General features: G+C 37.0%; 1 protein-coding gene across 6 annotated transcripts in view; it reads left to right on the top strand.

Moving 5' to 3' along the window:
• The window catches only part of GLIS3 (GLIS family zinc finger 3), a 181,666-nt gene that overhangs the window by 131,364 nt on the left and 32,244 nt on the right, over positions 1–18,058 (top strand). For all 6 annotated transcript variants that reach the window (XM_082783465.1, XM_082783467.1, XM_082783463.1 and 3 more), the window contains one exon: positions 16,513–16,654. In XM_082783465.1, the coding sequence (XP_082639591.1) occupies positions 16,513–16,654 (142 nt within the window). The remainder of the gene's footprint in view (positions 1–16,512; positions 16,655–18,058) is intronic.

The following is an 18,058-nucleotide window of genomic DNA, read 5'->3' as shown; positions in this document are numbered from 1 at the left end:
AAGCAAAATCAAAAGTGGTCTTTGAAAACAAAATTTTTTGATTTTATACTTTCACCACTTGATAAATACATAAGATCATAAAATGCAAGTTTAAATGACTTGTCTTGGATGGAAAGATGGATTTTGAGGCTCAATAGACAGTGTATGAGGTTAAGCTGTAAATTATATTTTCATATGCCAGACACTTTCAAATGTATTTCACAACACTGGCTCCCTGTGGATGTCAAGTCCATGAGTCAAGAGTTATTTGTATGTATAAGCACATCTTTGAAGAGCTGAGCTGTGACCTAAGAGAATGGTGTTTTTTCTGAGCATTTTTCTTCATATCTCACATTAATCGTTGGCACTATGTCATTAGTTTAGATCATTGAGTCAATCAGTATTGTATTAATCCTGATACAAGAACATTTGTGAACTGTTACAGGAATAGATAAACCTTGCAGATGTTTAAAACTTAATGCACAGCCATTCATAGAAAGTAGCAAAAAGTGTTTGTACAACATAGGAATCTCCAAGGGACAGTCTTTAATATATAGATTTAAGCCGTAAATTTTGATTCAATGGTTGGTTGTAACTAAGAAAAAGGACATGGCAGAAGAGACCTGTATTTCAGCCTGTTGTAAGGAACTGGTCTATAGTATTCATGAGAAGATGCCTCTGAACTTATGAATGCCCATTTGTATGAGTGAGAAAGTAACTGTGCGTTTGTGTTCACCATTACAAGCAGAGCTTTGACTTCCTTGCTCCTGTGTGCTCACAGACAGGACGGCCAAAGAAGTTCTATGAGCCCTGCCCTGCCTATCCTAGGAGCTGCTCAGGCAGCTTTTATGACTTTTACAGGCATACAAAGTAAATGGCAATCAAGACTGCATTGTAAGAAATTTGTGTGTGATACATCAACTAAAACTGGCATAGTGGGCCTGAATACAGGTATTGAACTGCACTGTACTATTACTGTCATTTACAGTAAAATAATATGTTATCTCCTGTCTTTGATTGTGTCAGTACTTTGTGGGATTTTCCTTCTGACATTTCATTCACTACGAGTTTTTTTTTCAATTTGCACGCGTTCTTTGTACCAAACAGTTTAAAGCTGGCCCTTTTTACTCTTTGCTTCACTCTCTGGTCACATTTTAGCTTTATAGCTGCTTGTTTTTAAAGCCCTGTTTGGTAAGGATTTGCCTATACCCATTGTTCACCCATTGTTCACCCATTGTACTTGAGATAAAGTAATATATAGAAAGGTAAAGAAGTGAAATCTCCATGTATGTGGAGATCACACGTGTGGAGATCAAATCAGATATTTAAAGCATGGATAAAGTTTGCAACATATAATGTTTACAAGATACAACATAGTCACTGGACCTTTGAGAACTTGTAATTGCTAATTCACATCATGCTTTGGTATTTAAAATATTTCCTGGCAGTAATAATAATAAAAAGTAAGAAACAATAAACCTTTTAAGGAAGAATTAAGATTATTTATGACTTTAATTAAAAGTGAAAATTGGCTTAATGTCAAAAAAGTCTTTACAAAAATGCAAATTCATCAAAAATAACCATAAAAATTCCAAGGTGATAAAGGCACAGTGGAGTAATAGTTCCAGCCCTAGGGATCAATTCTGTTGAAAAGAATGAAACCCTTTGCTGTCACACCCCGTTAGTCATGGATTCATTTAGTATATTATGCCTCACTGCTTTTAATCCTCCTTTTAACGTCCCCCTACACACTAAGTGACATTATTTTGGTGTCTTAAGTTGCTGGCTCTCCAAGGCTGTATGTGTCTTTGATGTTGCATAGTCTACATGCTGTACTAAATGCTAGTTACATGAAGTTTTCAACCCAGATTTTGTAGATCTGTGTTCAGGGCCAGATGATGCAGTGACATGGATAAATTTAGGTCTGAATTATTTTAAACAATTTTTGTTGATAAATGTTTATGACTTACCACGTAAGGCAAAAACAACCTTTTCTGCAAACCTTGTAAGGCTCCCACTGTTCCCTTTCTCTTCCCAGCCCTGGCCTCCAGCCATCCACTGAATACACTGAACTGGGAATCTCTCCAGGTAATGGGATGAGATCCTATATTCCAAGAATATCACAGCATAAATATATCTGTTGTGTGCAGTTTACTAGATAGCACAATAAACTCTTATTTACTAAAGCAAATCAGAAAGGAAACATCATCTGCTTTTTTTAACCATCTTTGCATCATTTGTAAAATTCTGCATAAGCATGAGGACAAGCACATATACAAACACCATGCAATCATCTGGGAATAAATGCTTAAAATGTCTGGAAAACATTTTCAGTATAATCCATATGCACAGTAACGTTCAGTCCCTACTTGTAAAGTATTTTGATGGAATAAAAAACAGTACTTCCTTTCACATTTTTAAAAGCTAAAAATTGCTGACTATGAATGGAATTCATCTTCACTTGGGGAAGACTGATGGAGCTCCTTCTATGCAAGGCAGTGAGTGATAGAAAACTATATAGTATTCAGAATGTGATCTAAAGGAATATTGAGAAAAATGATAACGTACAATATGCCCCTCGAATACAAACAGTTTAAAAGTCTGTTCCCTTAGTCATTTCCTCCTTTGAACTTTGAAAGGACAGCAAACTAAAAAGATCTTTTTTTAAAGTTGAACAGTTACCTTGTGGTACTTGTTACCAAAACATATAATAGAAGACAAGGGGCAATCGGAATTCAAAGGTATCTGGGTATTTCTGTGATTATTGAGAGTACTCATCATTCTTTTGGCAGTGTTAAAAAATAAACACAAGGTTTGCATGGAATATTAGTGAATCAGGAGCATGCTGTAGGACAGAAGTAAGCATCAAACTAGAGAGATTAGGGAAAAGGTTGATTATTCTGCACTGCTCATGTGCACTTTCTCACTCTTTCCACTGAAAGGTCAGCCACTACTGGACTTTGTACGTAACTTAAAGCAGTATGGGTGGATCTTGGAAGAAGTAAATGCTCCTAAATTGCTACTGAAAAATAACCTTCAGGTGTCCTTGCCTTAAGTTGCATATTCTCCCACTTTTTTTTTTTTTTTTTTTTTCTCATTTCATTTCTTGTGACACTTTTCTTTTTCCATTTCTTTCCTTATTCTGTCTCCCAGCTTTGTGTCTTTGATTCTTTAGGATATGTAACCAAGCTGAACATCCTTAGGCAGCTGAGGTGCATATGCAGCATGATCATTAACAAAATTCAGAACCTGTACTATTAGCTATGCAGTGAATAAAAACCAATATAGAAGGCAAATATTTTTATGCTGTTCACAAAGACTTATTTGTTTTGAGAGCTCAGACCCTCACAAGTCTTAAACTTGTTCTACAAATATAGGAACATTATCTTATTCATACAAGTGTACCGTGAAGAACAGTTTGCTATTTCTGCAGCTATCTTCCTAAATAAAGAAAATCCCTAATTCACTTTTAAGTATTGCAGTTCATATCCTATTTCAATGGAACAGACCCTCCACTGGCTTAGTGTAGATCTTATCATGAGCATTTGCAATGTCTAATGCTTTTTGAAGGTTTTCTCTTCAAACAAATGCATTTGCAGACCAACAAGATAGTTCTTTAAAAAAAAAAAAGGTCAAAAGGATTGCTTAGATTACTTACAGCTGTTTGGCAAGGACAAGATTAGTTTGATAGCATCTATTTTAGCATCTGAATAGTGTACAGTCTTGCTTTTAGTTAGTTTTCATTTTATCCATATTTATAACAGCGGAGAACAGTTGTCATGTATAATAGTTCTTCAAGCCAGTATGTGGTGCCAAAGAATATATATGTATTTAAGATTATTTCCATTTAGTTAAAAGATACTTTAATAGGTAAGGATACAACTGTTTCACTACATCTTTGTGGAAAAAAAAAAAAAACAAAAAACAAAAAGGAATAGATAATGGGAACAGTTCAAATAAACAAGATCAGCTAAAGAGAATGTAAAACCTCCCTGGGCTTTTCACTGTAGGCCTTGAACTTAAGACGTTATTACCAAATACTGTCACCTTTCACCTCTTTCACCTGATCAATTATTTAATGTTTCACATTTTTAACAGTGCACAGAATGTGTTTGTGATCTTTTTTCATAAATTAGTTATGGATTATATATGTTATACAGAAACGCTCTGAGACAGTGAATGCTTAACTGGCAATTGCCTCTGAAAGTTGTAATGACTCCTGGAAAAACCTGCTCATTCAAAGGGATCTTGTGGCCACCATGCATGGATTCAGCTCACCAGATAGCTTAATGCCTCAGCAGATCCATAGCATGATAAGTGATACTCCTTGGTCTTCTACTGGGTTTTTCAGTACCATACAGAAGAGCTGTGCAGCTAAAGCATGCAGTGTCATTCAATTATATATTTTTTTCTCCTTATTTATTTATGTGATACTTATTTAGTCTTATTCTAACACAGCAGTTCCTCATGTATGTATCTTCCAGACTTTCTCCATCATAGAATTTTGCATTGTCTCTGCCAGAAAGTAAATATCACAAATTCGTAACTTTGTGAAAGGCAGCCCAAAGGACATTTGTGAACGTTGTTTATCCTTGGTGGAGATTTGTTTCGAATTGCACAGGAGACAGGGATCTGTGCACAGACTTGCACTTCCAGCTTGGTTCATTTCTACCTGATAAAATTCCTTTTTGACATAGATTGGTCAATTGTGTAATGCTGGTTGAACAGTAGGTTTTAGAGAGCTGTCAAAATACTCTCTTAACTAAGGTTTTCTACAAGATTCCCTCCCATGATATCTAGTTTGAAGGAGATCTTTTCAGGCACTATGCTGAGAAAGGGAACAGGCAATCAGGGTTTCCCTAATCCTGCTGCTATTCATGCATGATTTCTTGCATTTTCACTTATTGCTCTCTCAAAAATAGTTAAGTTAGTAATGGTTGGAAAATTTCAGAATTCTTTTCCTAGTTACAATAAAGAAAAAAGGTTCTACACTTCTCAGATGAAGAAGCAGACTGTATTATACCTCAGCTGTATCCACTCCTAATTTGGGTTGTAGTAGAGGCTAGCAGAGTAGATAAGTCCGTTCTAGGTGTGCAGCATGTTGGAAGTAAGGAAATAAAGACATGGATCATCTGGCCAAAGCAATTGCTGGAACTACCTTGCAGCGTGGCCTGACCAAGGTCCCAAATGAAATGGAAGGGCTCTGCAGAGGAACCTATGCACAGCTAGTGATGATCCTGCAGATGTTGTTCTTCTGCAAGCCTCATGTCGGTGAAAAGGGAATATAAAATCTCTACCTTCATGGGCAGATCTCAATGACTGAATCTTTATGAGCCTTGGTCATTTTATATCACTTTCTAGCAATTCACCTTTTCTTATTCTCTCTTAGAATCTTTTTTGCATAACACATATAAACCTGTACATCTTACAGCAAATGCTTCAGTCCCCCAGGAAAAATAAATAAATAAATAAAATAAAATAAAATAAAATAAAATAAAATAAAATAAAATAAAATAAAATAAAATAATAAAATAAATAGTGTTCTTGCTTATTACAGTGCTGCATGCTACTTGCCTGTTCATTGTTTAAATTGTTTTACAGTAAAAGCAGGCTTTTTTTTATTGTGACTACATGTTGATTTTACTGCACTTTACTACACATCAGTGAAACTACTGGCTTGTTTTAAAGTCTTGGGATAAACAAAATTTTATGCCAGCCGTCAGATTTAGTGGCAAACACAAATAGAAAACAATGTATTGTGATTTTCTTTTGCTAGTATCGTTGTTTTATTTCATTTTGCAACACATTTCCTTTAATTTGTCAGTATTTGATTTTTTTTTTTTGAACCAAGAAACACCACTTAATAAATTTCTTACAGAAAATTAATTCACTTCTTTTTTCTGTTCTTTTATTCAGAATGATTAATTGATGAGGAGAGAGTTAGCTAAGGAGAGTTAGAAGAATACATCATTGGTATTTCAGCAGGCTATTAGGGCATTAAGCCAGTTACCAACAACTTTGTCTATTATGTGACTATATTAATCTGGTGAAACTGCTCTGTTTTTGAACACCTGCCTTCCAGAGAGCAAACGGATTCTGTCCAGGGCCTACAGTACGAGCCCAGTGCACTTCTGCACCTTTCAAGTTTCAGTTGCCCTTGTTCAAACTTCACTGTTCAAATTTCACTGTTAAAAGTGCAAAAGAGAGAGAATGGAGAGAAAAAGAAGCAAAAGTATTTTCTTTCTTTCAGAGCAGTTGAACATAAGGATATTTTCCCTTATTTATTTTCTATGAAGTCCATTTAAAAGATGTCATTAATGCAAAAAGAATTGCATTCATGGGCTAAGGGTCACTGAGCAGTGCCCATGGCAACTAACAAACTATTCTGCAGAAAAAAAAATGCAGCAAAGAGTAACTGTTTTAATCCTCAACTTTAATCCCTTTACTTCCTGTTTTCAAAATGAAATATAAATCAGGCTCCATGGAGTGCAGCAATTTTTGCTGAAAGGGGTGCTGGCAAAAAAAAGGATTAGGAATGGTCAGCAGTGTTTAAGGAATTTAACTGCACAAGTTGTTGGAAAACTTTTGATAACACAAGTGATCTGTTCTTTTGAGCGTGGTGAGTGAGAAATAGGAAAACAGACCTTGAAAGCAAGGAGGGCTGGCTGTGGCCATTGTCCCAGGTGCTGCAGTAGGATAAACAAGGCAGAACTTGCAAGGAGGATCTATCCTGGGGATGGGCTGTGCCAGTTTTGTGTGGAGCTCTGCTCTTCAGGAAGCAGGAAACATGGAAAACACCCACATATTCCTCATAGTGGTCTTGCAACTGGTAGTTGTTACAGTCACCAAATAAAAGAATCACAGAGTGGTTAAGGTTGGAAGGGACCTGTGGAGGTTCTGTGGTCCAACCCCCTGCTCAGGCAGGGATAGCTGGAGCAGCTTCCCTCCAGCTATATCAAGGCAGCTTTTGTAGTTCTACAAGGAGGAAGACCCTACAACCTCTCTGGGCAACCTGTGACAGTGCTCCATCACCCACACAGTAAAGCTGTGCTTCCTGAAGTTCAAATGGAACCTTTTGTGTTCCAGCTTGTGCCCATTGACTCTTCTCCTACCACTGGGCACCACTGAAAATTAGCCTGGTTCAGTCCTCTCTGCACCCTCCCTTGAGGTATTCATACACATTGATAAGATCCTCCTAAGCCTTCTCTTCTACAGGCTGAGCAATCTCCACTCTCTCAGACTAATGGGAGAGGTGCTTCAGTCCCTTCAGCATCTTGGTGGCCCTCCACTGGACTCTCTCCAGTATGCCTATGTCTCTCTTGTACTGGGGTGCTCAGAAATGGAAACATTATTGGTACTCCAGGTGTGGCCTCATCAATGTTGAATAGAGGAAAAGGTCACCTTTTTTGTGCATGGAAATTGTTTTCAGGATTAGCTGTTCCATCACCTTCCCAGAGACTGAGGTGATGCTGACCAGCCTGTAGTTCCCAGGGCATTCCTTGCCCTTCTTGAAGGTAGGAGTAGTATTTGCTTTCCTCCAGTTTTCAGGCACTTCTCCCAGTTGCCATGATCAAGTAAAGATTATAGAGTGGCCTTGCATGTCATGGGTACATCCCATCAAGACACATGCAGTTTGAAATGTCAGCAGATTGGTGGTTCACTCGGATGTTAACATTTTTTGTTTCATGTCATGATGTCTCCCTGCACCTGGTTTCTGCCTTGATTTTATAGTCCTGTGAGTTCTGGCAGTGTGATATGTTGGAAAGTACACCAGAAGAAGTGCTATCACCCTTGTTAAATTATACATGTGCCAAAAAAAAAATCAAGATTGTCTCAAAACTCTTGCAACAGCTGTCAGTTCATGCCCATAGCATTTTTTATTATTCAGTTTTCAGTTAGCCAATCCAGCCACAGCCCAAACACCCTTCAGGTCTTTAAGAGCATCCTCATTGACTGTCCTTCCAGTCTGGAATGTCCATCCCTGCTGTGCAGATTTAGTGCTACTGGAGGTGGGTCCTGGCAGCTGGCCTGCACTGGCAGATACCAATTTTGGAGTCCTACTTACTACTGAAGCAATGAGTGGGCGAGATACTGGCTTCACTAGCAATCCCTGTGTGAGGAAAGCTTAAATCTTCCTGTGTTTTTCCTCCTTGTGCTGCAGAGCTCTGCCCCATCTGCTGATGGTTGTTTGTGAGGCTGCACAGTAAACTGAATAAGGACTTTAACCAAGCCAAGCACATAAACAAAAAACAAACAAAAACAACCAACCAACCAAACAAACAAAGTCTCCCACAGTACATGGGAAGCTATAGGAACTCTGAAATTCAGCATTACCAATCCAACAAACACACCCATCATCATCTAGCAAGGAAACATACTAAATTGACAGCTCACAAATTCATAGGCAGTAGGTGAAACTGTACAGAGATGTCCTAAAGAGTCTTTGGAAGAGTGAAAATCATATTCCTGAAGGCATAATAATTTGGATCTCTTAACAGTAAAGCTGCCAAAGCTTTTTTTTTTTCTTTTAATTTCTAGTCTTGTTCTATAATCAAGTATTATTTCACACAGACAAGTGTTTCCTTTTAGGAACTGGTGTACTTATGCTCAGTTTCCACAAAATCAAATATTTGACTCTGAAGCCAGTGGTACAGTAAGCAATGTTGCAGAGTATTAAAGGGAATGTGAAATCTAAAAAATCTTTGTTTGTATACACAAATAATTGTGTATATACTATTTACAGATTTTCATGGCAATTTTTGGTAACCTGTGACAAGTATTTGGTTTAACTGAAACATCAGGTGGATGGGTACTTATTTATTTTCCACTTTTTTCCAGTCCTGAAGTGGAAATTTGCCAAGCAGTTCTGTTTTCAATAAGGGAAAGCAAATCACTCTGCAGTACAAGTGGGTTCCTTGTCAAGCTGCATTCACCTGGAAAAGCTATATCTCCAAATCAGTCTGACATAAAGTGGATCAGACTTTTTTCCTGCTTTTTGAATTTCATAGTTCAACTCTAGATTACTGTTCACACGAAAAACAGCGACAAGCCTCTTATAACAGTGAGAAAAAAAGGAAGAAATAGGAATAGTCATAGGTATTGTGTAGGTAGCATTTTTAATAAGGTAGTTGCATGTTTTCAAGTTTGATACAATCTGATATGGGACAAGGAGGGAGGTAATGTGTGTGTGTGTGTGTATACATGCATTTCTGTGGATGCTTTCCAGTCCTATGACTAGAATGAGAAATAAAAGAAAGCAAGATTTGTGAAAATGTGCACTTTTTCCAAGCCAGTAGATGGCAAAACAAGGAGCATCCTTAGGAGCCTTTTACGTTAAAAGGCAGTACTTGAAAATATGCAGGGCAAAATGAACTTGAAAAATTTAGGACATTAGTTTTCAACAGAATTATGACCAAGCAAGCTTTTTTGTTTATCTCAGAAAATGGCCACTTACAACATATCTCATTTGAACCGTACTTACCTTCCTTATAGTAACGTTGCTGGTTTGATGTTTTCGACCTCTCTTATTTATTTATTTATTTATTTATTTATTTAATCTCAGGTTTCCTTTAGGATTTGTTCAATTTGAAGTTTTTCACCTTACAATGATGTTTTTGGTCTATAGGTCTATATCAATTTAGTAAAGAAATAAGCCAAATTAGTTTCCAAATTAAAATAATACTGATCAAAAGAGAAGTTCTTGTATAACAAAGATACATATATATTTGTTATATATATATATATTATATATATATTCTTTCTATAACAAATATATATTTGTTACATATATAATAAATTTGTTATTATATATATTTGTTAATATATATATTTGTTAATATGTACATGTAACAAAGGTAAAATTCATTTTGTGTCACCCATCTTAACATAACAGTGTTAGCCTCTTACAAGAGTTTAGTGTTTCTAAAACAGAATTTCTTGTTGCCTTATGATTTCTCAAAGTTAACTAGCTATGTAGGTTCCAGTACTTTTGATTTTTAACACAAGAGGCTGTGGTATGTTTTCTTGAGTTAAGGTAGGTCACAAAGATGAAGGCTACTATTGTCTCTGAAGTCAAACATTTGCAGTAAAACTTTGAGTGGAACAAAAGTAACTGTTTCTCATATGGAACCTAACAGTTACACTATCCATATAGGCTAGTTTAATTTCAGTTTTAATTTCAGTTTAATTTCAGTTTTAATTTCAATTTCAGGCTAGTTAATTTCTGTTTTCCTGGCCTAGGATTTAATTGAAACAGAATGCAAGAGCAGATAAAAAATTTCTGCATACATATTGGAAAGCAGTGGTAGACAATTAGCAGAATTATGCTATGGCTTTCTAGAAATCCTGCACAGATGATTTACTGGGAGCAGTTATTGAGGAATCCTACAGTGCCTCTTTGTTCCAGAATGTCTACAGCCTCCAGATGCAAGAACTAAGACACTTATTAAGTATGAACTTTTACTTTCTATTGTCAACAAGTTTTAGAACTGTGTAAGAAAACATTTGACCTTGACACTGATCTGTGTGAACAAATAGATGATCTAGCAAGAAAACCCATAAAATGTGTTAACACTCTTACATTGCTTGGCTTCATATTGAACTTGTACTTTTCTAGTGGTCACATATTTGTGCTGTCATGATGCTAACAGGACACAACATGGCTCTGAATATGCAAGAAAATATAAATTTTTGGCTATTCCTTTAAAAAGTTAGTATAAGGTATAGGTTGCTGTAGACAGGTCATATTTAGCTCTTCCAATGCCAACTTAACATATGAACAACAAAAACACATGGAAGACTACTGGCTTGTTTCCTGCTTGACAAATACAGCTTAGTAAACTTAATACACAAACAGCTGAATAACAAAGATTCCTCCTTAGCTGTATAGTGAAAAGAAAACCACATTTATAAATCTTTAACACACTTCATCCTGCCTAATGTAGTTTGGAAACAAACTAATCATGTTTGAAAAATTCAAAACTACATCTCTTCTAACCAACAATGTTCATAAACAGATGTTTTCCTTGATGGCATCAGATTTCTACTAAACAGGAGTAATGCTGAAGAAGTGAGCCAGGTTGTACAAAAACATGCAGATCTTAGATAAAACACAGGCTGTTTAGAAAAACATAAAACAAATGATCCTTTCTTTTAAGGAAACATTTTCTTTGGAAGTATGTCATACGTCAAACCAACAGCATGTCTCTGGTCTTGGACTCAAATATAATCACATTGAAAACTGAAGAATGTAGAAATCTTACTCCCTTCTGCTTGTATCATTTAATCTCGGGTAATTATTTAGTTATACCTAAAATGCTAATATAACATTAGAATTTAAATCTAGTTTTCTGAAAGTGATGAACATTAGTTGATTATCGCAAGCGTAAAACAATTATAAATTATGACTGACAGTGGTTTGTTTTGTGTATTAGAAAAAATCACCACATTGTGATAATGGGAAAGGCTCAGATTTCCAAATATAAAACCTGTCAAGTCTTCCATGCAACTGAGCTATTAAAGTTGCAAAATTATCATTTAGAACAAACATTTCACACAGGGAACTTAAAAGCAGGGTGAGCAGTTGATTGTTAACTTTGGGCTAAGTTGCAGCACTCTGAAAATCTCTGTGCTCAGCATGGCAAGATTTTCAGTTACTGATTTCATCATTCAGCAAGGTAACTTTCTAATGTTAGAGTTCTCCCAAATAGATTGGCAAGTTTTCAGTTCTGGTGTGATTGTACTGGTGCTCAGCTGAGTGATCAAGAGGGAAATGTATTGCAGCCATAATGACAGGATTTTTGTGCTGGGATATAATTTATACAGAAGTCAAGCAGAGCATCTACTGTCTTTTACAGCCAGTTGATAACTCTACAGTCTACCTGCAAGTGAAATGCATTATCTTTGGAAGAGGACAAGAAACAGACTGCAGCAGTTAGATCTGGTCAACTATTATTTCAGATTTATAGCTTTTTTTAACTGAAGATAAATTTTTATGGCTGCATTGGATGGTTGGTTTATTTGCTTGTTTTTGATATTGTCTGTCTTTTCATTGTTCTTCAAGTAAGTGTGAAAACTCAGATTTCCCTGCCCTTGACAAAATGTAAAGCACTTGTTTCAATTAAAGCTTTTTGTTAAAGGTGTCTATAAAAATAGGCAAAAACATTTGACTGAGAATTTTTTTTAACCTCAATGTTTTTGTAGGAAAAAAAAAAAAAAAAAAAAAAAAAAAGAATGCCTTGATCAGATGCAGTTGAACAAGACTGTTGTTTTTTTTGTTGTTGTTGTTTTTGTTTTTTTGCCAGCTGTGTTGCTTCCCAAAAGGTCACAGCTTATGTCAGCCCTGTTAATCATAGAATCATTCAGGTTCGAAAAGACCTCTAAGATCATCTAGTCCAACCTTTAACCCAGTGCTGCCAAGTCCACCATTAAACCACATCACTAAGCTCTAATCTACATGTTTTTGAAGACCTCCAGGGATGGTGACTCAACCATTTTCCTGGGCAGCCAGTTCCAACACTTCACAACACTTTCAGTAAAGATTTTTTTTTGTAATATCCAACCTAAACCTTCCCCGGTGCAACTTAAGGCCATTTCCTTGGTGCTTGGAAGAAGAGACCTATAACCAGCCTGCTATAGCCTCATTTGAGGTAATTGTACCATGTGATATGGTCTCCCCTGAGCCTCCTCTTCTCCAGACTAAACAACCCCAGTTCCCTCAGCTGCTTCTCATAGGACTTCTGTTCCAGGCCCTTCACCAGCTTCATAGGCCTTCTCTGGACATGTCCAGAGCATGCACCTCAATGTCCTTCTTGCAGTGAGAGGCCCAAAACTGAACACAACACTCGAGGTGCGGCCTCACCAGAGCCGAGTACAGAGGGAAAATCACTTCCCTAACCCTGCTGGCCACACTGTTTCTTATACAAGCCAGGATGCTGTTGGCCTTCTTGGCCACCCGAGCACACTGCTGACTCATATCCAGCCGCCTATTGACCAATACCCCCAGGTCCCTTTCTGCCAGGTAGCTTTCCAGACATTCTTTTCCTGTCCTGTAGTATTGCATAGGATTGTTGCTCCCCAAGTGCAGGACCCAGCTCTTGGCCTTATTGAACCTCATACAGTTGGCCTTGGCCCATAGGTTCCACCTATCCAGATCCCTCTAGAGCTCTCCTACCCTCAGGCAGATCAATACTTGCATCTAATGGTACAGGCTAATTCCTACCGAGGAAATATCTAAAAAAAAATTGATCAGATGCAGAGCTTTAGACAACAGAGGAAGGAGGACCCAGCATTCACAGCATGGTCACTGTCTCACTCAAGAGATAACAGTAATGGTGTGGAATGGAGTTCCCCAGAAGTTGTGTCTAGTTTGGGAAGCAGCTGTGATTCAATGGCTCCTTCTGCTAAAGCAATATTTACACATTTATGGTCCTACTCTGCTAAGTGGGAGAGTAGAGAAGAGCTCCTCTACCCCTTGCTCCCTACCCTTTCTGATGCTGCAAAAGTAATCACGCTTCAATAGCAATGCACATACATATCACATGCAGTGGAGGAAGGTGAAGTTATGCGCAGCACCTTTTATCCGGTGACAGTTTAAAGACTTATGGTAGTACATTTAGTGGCAATTTGAATTATCAGTATTTGTTTGCAGTTGTACAAATCAGTGTAATACTCTTCAAAAGTCAGATTACAGCTGTCTCGTCCTAGTGTTTGCTTCATGGGTTTTGTTTGGTTTTGTTGTTGATCCTAGTTTTTGTTTGCTTTTAGATTTTGCAAATGCAAAGCAAATCTCCTGAACATTGCAAAAGAGGAAAATGCATGTTACACACTTACACCCAGTTGGCTGTCATTGTTATGCAATGCTTCTAACTAGTGTATAAGTACTTAGCTCACATTTCCTTGCTCTGCTTCATCCATAGCGAGTGTTATTCAATCGTTTAAAAATTTATCATTTTCTTGCTCACAGAAAAAAATGGCATAAGCAAGCAACTTCATACAGGTGACCTCTGTACATTTATATTCTGTGTGACAGAATCCTTATTTTTAATAGAAGTCAGATATTTTCATACATATTTTCTTACTAGATTGCATAGAAATTTAATGTTGTATAATGCCTATGAAAAATAATATTAATAAGAATTTGGATCTGGATATATTTGTCATTTAATTTCATATGCACCACATTTCATGAAAAAGCCATGTTACTCATATGAGCAGTAATAACATAATAAATAATGGACAATTGACATCATAAAACCATAAATGCTATTCTGGAAGAAACATTTGGACGTACAGTGGTGTGTAAGTATGGATAATAAATTAAAAGTGTTCAGCAGCTTTCTCCCTGTCTCTCCTTCTCCCTTTCTCTCTTTCTCGTTTCTTTCCTCCCTTTCCTCACCATTCTCCCATCCCTGCTGCCCAGTATGATTTAGATAAGTTCCAACACAACAAATATACCTCACAAAGTTAATTTACCTTCAGATTTAATGATGACTCACTCAATTTTTTAACAGAAAGAAGAACATGCAGCATGCACATATGCATATAATCTCTGTGTTACAATCACCACACCTCTGGTGCTTATGATGTGTAAGACCAACTCTCCATTCTCTTGCAACAGTTTTATGCTTCTGCATGTCATCAGAAGTCATTTTAATGAGTATCAGGATCTTGTAGCATAGTAATGGGTCTTTCTGCATTGAGAATCATTCCCTTTTACTCTTATTTCTTCATTTCTAAATACAGGATGGGCAGAAATTCCTCTTCTTGTTTTCCTTCCTCCCCTTAGGAGTTTGCTAGAGGTGCTGAGTTATATTCCAGTTACTTTTATCTGCTCAATTTTCATGGCACCAAAGGGAAGAAGAAGCCTGTTGTATCTGTAATGTTTTCATCTTGGGAGTCTGATGCATGAGTACATGAAGTCCTCCAGCTCTAAGTGAGGCTTCTCTCCATCATGCTGCTTTGCTAAGAATTCTCTGTTCATCATCTTGGGTGACAAGACAAGATATCTATCTGCATCTCAGCCACTGTGGTGCCCCACTTGCATATATTCACAGACCCTGCTTTTTCATACTTCTAAATGCATACACTAACTTATGAGCTGAGACAGCTGTGAGGAACAGGCAAATTTTTTATGTATGTGACTGTAACATGAAGCAGGGTGTTGAGACATGCATCAGTGCCAGCAGCCTGCAGCAGCATCCATCTGCCAGAAACTTTATGCTGCAGTTTTACATGACAGTTAGAACAGCTCCACGGCAGGCCACTGCAGCAAGTCTCCTTTTTTCTTCTTTTGTTTTAAATAGTATTATAGCCTCAGGGTGAGCCCATTCATCCATTTTTATTCAAAGGAAAACTCTTCCTGTTAATTTATCACAGAATCACAGAATTTCTAGGTTGGAAGAGACCTCAAGATCATCGAGTCCAACCTCTAACCTAACACTAACAAGTCCTCCACTAAACCATATCCCTAAGCTCTACATCTAAACGTCTTTTAAAGACCTCCAGGGATGGTGACTCCACCACTTCCCTGGACAGCCTGTTCCAATGTCTAACAACCCTTTCAATAAAGAAGTTCTTCCTAACATCTAACCTAAAACTCCCTTGGCGCAACTTAAGCCAATTCCCCCTCGTCCTGTCACCAGGCACATGGGAGAACAGACCAACCCCCACCTCGCTACAGCCTCCCTTGAGGTACCTATAGAGAGCGATAAGGTCGCCCCTGAGCCTCCTCTTCTCCAGGAAAGAATTGCTATTTATTAATTGCTTGCAGAATTACTTTTTTTTGCCAGATCAAACAGATAAACAGACTTGCTCTTTATGGCTAAAGTACTGTGCAAGTGACTAGGATGTGTGGCATTGTGTAGCTGGTAAACTGTCCCTTTTGACAGCACTCATTTTCAGATCAGTTCAGCCATATTATAAAACAAATGTGATTCTAGTCAGGTTAACAACTTGGTCTTGCGACAGCTTTGATCCATATGAAGTGGTGCCACTTCCATCCTGACCATCCTGAGTCATATCACTGCTCGTTGCTCATTCCCAGTACCTCATTTCCACTGCCACTGCCGAAGATGCTTTTCTCATCCTTCAGAGAGCTAGTTAAGGACACCAAACCAGCAGGAAAATGTCTCTATTTTTTTTTATAGTACTACTCTGCTGATATAAGAAATTACAGACATTTGATAAGTCTCCATTATCCATGAATCGGGCAATTCTATCCTTTGCAGCGTATGGCAAGAGAACACATGTAAGTTCATCTGTCCAAGGTCCTACCTGTACAAGTAGCCCTTTTCCTGAGTATACATGTAGTCTTATCAAGCATGAGGAAGTTTCCTTCACAAGATTTGAGAAATACCTACTGTAGTGCTGTAGTGGAAAGATATTTACCATGATGTAAAAGACAAAGATTCTTCATATGGTCAGTTCCTTTATCTAACTCCTCAACATTCCTTTATTACAATTTTTCAATGTCTTTGAGTATTTTGTGTTTTATTTCCTTTTTTATTTTTTTTTTTTTAATCTCTTGTGTTTCAGTTGAGATCAAGCTCAGAGCTTGGCCAGGACATCCTGAATGACTGCCTCACAATCCAGCCCCTCCAGCCAGCCCCATCACCACATGATGTTGCGGATAATACCATGGGACACTCCCCAGGGCCTATGCATGATATTTACTCAGGTATAGAAAAAGATAGAAAAACAGCCTGATATATTATTGCTTGTCTGGGATTATGGATGATTTTGTAAAGTATTCTAAATTTCATATCTATCATATGAGAATAACAGAATCTGCAAAATAATCTGGAAATATTTTAAAGAGATTTTTTTTTTTGAAGAGAAGGGGGAAAAATTATTTTGTCCATGAAAAAGACCTACCACAATCAAGAAAAAAAAATATCTCTATAGGCATTTGACTTATAGCAATTCCCTTCTACAAGTGATGTCTACTTGTAGACATCTTGAATTCATTAACCTTCATTTAGTTTTAAAGAGGATGTTATTCCTGTTCATTATGCTTCTATCACATATCAATTTTCTAATAGATTTATATCAGTGAACTTAAATGCTGTGTTATAAACTTTCATATTATGATTATAAATACAACAATAAACACATTTGTGCTATAAATGTGATAATCCTATTTTTATTGTTTCAGTTAAATACTTGAGACTTTCATATTACTATATCTAAATCTATAATACCTGGCTAAATGTGCTATTCATGTTTCAGCTAAATATAAAACACTTGAGAAATCATGAGTGAAAATATATCTCAAACTTCAAGACCAGGCAGGATGTTTATATTTTTATGGAGTATTGTAGTAGTTGTGAAAACATCTGTTTTTAACTGTTGAACAGAATGCATTGCATCATCTAGTAGTCCAACTTTTAATTGAGAACCAGATGTAGGAAGTGAGAGGATTGGCTGAATGATATGTGGAGTGCTGAAAATGACATTATATAAAGTGAGCACTTTAATAAGAGGTTTACTTTACTGAGAGGCTTGGAAACTTTTTGTCAAGGATGCCATGAACTACATGTGTTGATGTAGGCTTCTATGACAAAAATCAGGAAAATTAAAGTTGTCTGTTAAAGTTGTGATATCATAATTTATGCATTAGCTGGCATTACTAGTAGGCTGTTAACCTTTACATGCCTTCATCTGATTACTGTCTGAGTACAGCACCTGCTATCTGAGAGCTAAAGGAAAGTTCAGATTTTAAAGACCTGTTGGTTACCATGGAACCTCTAGTGACATGGTAGTGGTTATATTTGCTTAGTTTGAGATTTGCTTACTTTGCTTCCCACTTTGAGATGAAGTTAGATGGTGAGAAATGTTTATATTAAAACAAAAATAAAAATTTACTGGCATTACCCAGTGTGATGCAAACCTGAGAGTTAGAGAAGAAAAGATTCAGCTTTTCCTTTCTCTTTTTCCTATCAGGTGATTAAGTAGGGTGGAAGCTAGGTGGGGACAGTATGTCAGACAAGTGCAGTACCTACATCTGAGACCAGCTTTTCAGAAATTGAAGACATTCTCACAGAAGTTTTTTATTATAATCCATGTAGCCCTGAGCTCTTTT

Source organism: Aythya marila (assembly GCF_965140915.1).
Source record: "Aythya marila genome assembly, chromosome: Z".
Taxonomy (NCBI): Eukaryota; Metazoa; Chordata; class Aves; order Anseriformes; family Anatidae; genus Aythya; species Aythya marila.
Note: the sequence above shows the minus strand (reverse complement) of the source record. Positions and strands in the feature narration are given on the sequence as shown.